This window comes from Gloeophyllum trabeum (assembly GCF_000344685.1).
Source record: "Gloeophyllum trabeum ATCC 11539 unplaced genomic scaffold GLOTRscaffold_00006, whole genome shotgun sequence".
Lineage (NCBI taxonomy): Eukaryota > Fungi > Basidiomycota > Agaricomycetes > Gloeophyllales > Gloeophyllaceae > Gloeophyllum > Gloeophyllum trabeum.
In genome coordinates, this window is record NW_006920415.1 from 1,632,521 (window position 1) to 1,637,146 (window position 4,626).

Below are 4,626 nucleotides of genomic sequence, written 5' to 3' on the forward strand. Positions count from 1 at the left end.
ATGTATTGTACTCTAGGGGTAAGGCCTGTAAATGATTAATCAAGTCCGTGTCACTGTATTGCGATGAACAAACATCAAACGAATAATCCTGCCCCATCTTCCCTTGCAGCTGCTTCCGTATCCAGTCCCTCATCTTGGGGTTGCGCTTTTCGTCCAGCCACCCGAGGCGCTGGACCTCCTTGACGATCCACCTGCGCTTGCTCTGCCGCGTCAGGACCCAGCCGAGCCCCGCGTCGTACGCGAGCCGCCAGAACGCAAAGTACACGAGAAAAAACGGCTTCCGCAGGTAAGAGGGCAGCAGGAAGAAGAGTAGCAGCTGCGCGCCGAGCAGGGCGAGGTTGAGCAGGTCAAAGTGCGACTTTGGGTAGGCGGGGTGGAAAAGGGTGAGGACGTCGTGCGTTGTGGGGACGCAAAAAACTGGTGCGCCCGATATTTCAGTGATTGCTCTTGGGCTTCGAGGACGATATACGACGCACCTTCGCCGCTCGGAGTCTTCCCCCACACCACCTCCTCGCGGGGCCGTACCCTCTTCTCATCGCCGGAAAGTTGTTGTTCCTGTTTCTCCCTGGACAACCGCCGCTGGCGCAGCTCGCTCTGCGCTGGCGTCGCCATGTTGAATGGACACGACCAAGAAGACGTAAGGAACTTACGGCCTCGTCGACTTCAGCAGCCACCCTTTAATCGTTCTAGGTCTTAGGTTTTCACGTGGCGGCGGGAACTGACAAACATGCCCAAACACGCCTACAAAACTTCAAATTCGCGACATCTTGCGTCTTTGACACGTCCGTCTCCGTCGTCGCGCGCGTCTTCAGACTTCGACGTTGTCGGGGGGATGAAGACGAAGACGCGTGCTGTGTCCGCGCTCTGCTGATCGCTTCTATGGCGCGTGATGTCATGCATCTGCGCGGTTTCTCCGCGAACTCGGTCTAGTGCTTATGCCTATTTATTGACTGACTCCTTTGCAGGATATGGCAGCAATCCACCACGACAATGGCACGGGCGTTGTATGGGAGTCTGGCCAATCTTGAATCCACTGCGAATGCTGCTCGGATGGTCCAGGCGTTGTAGGTACACATGAGTTCGTGAGATGTGACATTGTACCCTACTTCGCTACGGACGGTTTCCTCCACTATCCCTTGTTATTCACTCCCAGCTTGACCAACCCATCGAGCTGGGAGTTGCTAATGCAGGGGGAGAGTGAGCGCTACTGTCCTCGGTAGGAGACGCTAGTTCGGTGACTCTTCTCACAGTGAACTGTTCATCTTACGAGGCGTCTTACATTCATCATGTCCGAGGAATTCTTTTGTGTACTTATCCGCAAATATGTGGTCTTGTTCATCTCCTGTATCTAATTACACCCAACTATAATTGGGGGAGCTTGCTCCCCCTTTGTCGGCATAGCGGTCTCGAAATGCAAAAGGGATCTCCCACGCCACCCAATGGCTTGTCAACCCTAGCGTAGGGTTACAGGCTCAGTGGCGCTGCTGCCGCCACGTGCATTGCTCGGGTGTTCCCGGTGGCCTTGCCTCCCGCCTCAACCCACTCACCGGGGCTTTCCTTAGGGCCTGTTTGGTTGCACGGGTAGGGTAGGGTAGGGTAGGGTTAAAGTACATGTATTAGGAAATTTGTGGCGTTTCAGATACAACCGAGGAAATTTCCTGTTCGCAGGTCTTGCAGAACGTGTTCAGTGGACTCAAGTCTAGCCCCAGGTCTGTCACCAGAGTGACCGCACCTGTATGGGCATCTGTGCACGATGCCGGTAAGCCGAGCTTGACCGGTCAGTTGTAGAGTATTCGGCCAATCAGCAGAGCTGGCTGTTGCCGAAGAACCATTGTGCTGCTCAAATGAGGAATAGACGCACGTGGGTCTAAGCTCCAGACTTGAAGAAGCAGGATCCATCCATAAATAGCGCATGTCACACCCTGTGACTCAGGGTGAGAATAGATGCCACTGGGACCGCTGGGAAACTGAGGACCCAGCTAACCCTACCCTACCCTACCCTACCCTACCCGCACAACCAAACAGGCCCTTAGGTCTTAGGAATCACACCTTCGCGATGGTCGTCTGCTCACATTGAATAATAGGATTCAGCCTACTATGAGAATCAAATACACAATATTGGGAAAACATTTTGATGGAATGTGAGATATGATTGCAAAAAAGAGGAAATACCAGACTCTCCCTGACCTGTCACCTCATAGGCTCATACAGCTCTTCTGTCTACAGTCTATGGGAAATTTAAAGAGCTCAAAAAAAGATAAGCAATGTGAAGCATGTGGAATATACTGAGACTCAGATAAATGCCCCTCCTTTGGGAGGGGTTCTGGCACCCTTGAATTGCGTCGCACTTTCCATCGCACCGGCAAAATCCGGCGTGCTATGTTTGGCCCTAGTGGCACCACTACTGAACAAGGACTTGGCCATGGTCAGGAATCCATCTCAATGTTCACACTTAAGTCCCGCTCAACTATGTAATCAGTGTTGGTTTGTGGATGCCACCAGGTACAGATGAAGGCCTATTGTGAGCTAGAACTTAGAGGTACAGGGAGCACATAGTATTAAGCATAGATCCTTGTACCTCAGAATTTTGAGTGTTGTATGTCATGGCTTGAGAGGGATTTGAGTGTATGTGCACTCCATCTAACATGGGTATTCAATCATTCTAGTTTTCTGGGCCTCCATGCCATACATAAGTCTGTGATGGACAATTTACAAATAAGTAGAATCAAGAAAATCCATGTCATTCCATGGCTTATGATCATGAGGCTGAACGGACTGTACGATAAAACTATGATGTGAGGTGGATGCCAGATGTCCAGGCAACAGACATGCACCATTAGGCATTCTTGGAGAGGGGGTAACTATCTCTTAGACTACTTAGGATACAACAGCACAGGACATTCTTCCATCAGCGGGCATCAGTTCGTTTGATGGTATTGCAAAGGTCGTCAACCAAAATAAGGATGTGTTTCATACTGGGCGACCAGCCTCCAACTATGGTCCGCTGGTTGCTCTCTTTAATTCTGTGTTGGGTCGGCTCGCATATCAACTTTCGCATCTTGAGGACATATCAGAGATTCATCCTGCCTCATTCCGAGCAGCTCATGAGCTGGTCACCCTGAGTCTTGGTAGCTATCCATTAGAGGACATTTGCATTGATTCGCTCTCTCGCCCGTTGCAGCAATTCCTCGGCATGCCATTTACGCGGAAGCCGAAGATTGATGGCATCGAACCTGATATTGCGGTTGGGGGCACTGAGCCCTTTGGTCTCATGGAGGTCAAGAACGAGGTCGGCTTGAGCGGGGATGCTTCATTGCAAGCTGGTTTAATGTATGCTAGAATTGTGACGGAAATGATGGGAAAGGTAGGCTAATTCGTTGTATCAGGTGTTTTGTCTATACTGATGAGGATATTACAGATGTTACTCTGACGGAAGCAATCAAACTGCCCTGCCGTTCTCATTGGCGTCATGGGGGATCTCCTGGAGATTGCGATTGCTACCTACACAGATGGCCCTTATATCGACTGTCTTTTCTCCTACCAGCTGTGTTTAGGCTTCCATGAGCTCACTGTAGTCCCTCGTGTGGCTTGTGTCTTCAAGGCTGTGAAAGAGGTGTTTACAGGGCTAGAGCGGTTCTACTCGGAAATCGACAATGTGCCGCCACCGCTGGGGATCTCCTACTTGTTTCTGGTTGCCGCCGCCTTGCCCTTCTTACGAGCATCTCATGCCGCATCTGAAATTCACTGGCCGATTATCCGTCCCGGGTAAATCCTATCAAATAGCAGATGCTTCACACGAGAGACGCTCTAGTCTTTACCTTGCTACCCTACTGAACTTGACGAACCTGCGCATGCGTCATCTGTCCCTGATGACAATGGCAGACAGGTTGTTGTCGAGTTCACCGCAAAATATAACTCAGATGCACATAAACTTGTAGCGTAAGCTGGACTCGCACCAGCGCTACATGCCTGTATACCCGTGCTTGGCAGCCTCACAATGGTTGTGATGGACCATGTTCATGGGGACATGGCATGGGCTTCAGAGGCTCTGGGCAAGCCCCTTCCATACAGCATCTACAAGGATGTGAAGAACGCTGTTGAGCTGCTCCATGCTCACAATATTGTCTTTGGTGATCTTCGCACTCCGAATATAATGTGCATACCTGGGAAGAGTGGCTCAGATGAAGCTGCGCATTCATATGCACAGACATACAACAATCACCAAGGACCAAAAGAAATAAACCTAACACCCGCAGTATGGGTGAGGCGGTCTGAGACAACTGAGGGGTATTTTGATAGTTCGAGGGGGAAGGAGGAGTAAGACGTCGTAGGGTAGTCCATAGGAAGACCTAGAAAAATAAAACAAACACTTTGACGCCTAAAAACAAATGCTAGTTGACGCTGATAAGCCCCAGCGATCTTCTGACCCCCGAAATTGCGAATTTGACACACCATACATCCCCTCCAAAGTTTATTCGACACCACCTGTCGAACCTCTTACGCGACAAGTAACCGACGAAGGGTTCTGGATTTAATTCCGGACCTTCTAACGTCCTCAAGGCAGGCGCAGATCACCGAAATGATTTAGCTCCGCAGCCAGACGCTCCGAAGTCATCCGGAAGAATA

General features: G+C 50.5%; 2 protein-coding genes across 2 annotated transcripts in view; one reads left to right on the forward strand and one right to left on the reverse strand.

The window, feature by feature from the left end:
• Positions 1-612, reverse strand: part of GLOTRDRAFT_76181 (uncharacterized protein) — a gene marked incomplete at its 5' end in the record, with an annotated part of 35,109 nt that extends 34,497 nt beyond the window's left edge. The window contains 2 exons of the mRNA XM_007867787.1: positions 55-417; positions 477-612. Of these exons, the coding sequence (XP_007865978.1) occupies positions 55-417; positions 477-612 (499 nt within the window). The remainder of the gene's footprint in view (positions 1-54; positions 418-476) is intronic.
• A 2,581-nt stretch (positions 613-3,193) lies between these two features.
• GLOTRDRAFT_129171 (uncharacterized protein) lies at positions 3,194-3,769 on the forward strand (the record flags this gene model as incomplete). Its single annotated transcript, XM_007867788.1, has 2 exons — positions 3,194-3,364; positions 3,437-3,769. 2 exons carry the CDS (start codon positions 3,194-3,196, stop codon positions 3,767-3,769), a joined length of 504 nt encoding a protein of 167 aa, XP_007865979.1.
• Between the last annotated feature and the right edge of the window lie 857 nt (positions 3,770-4,626).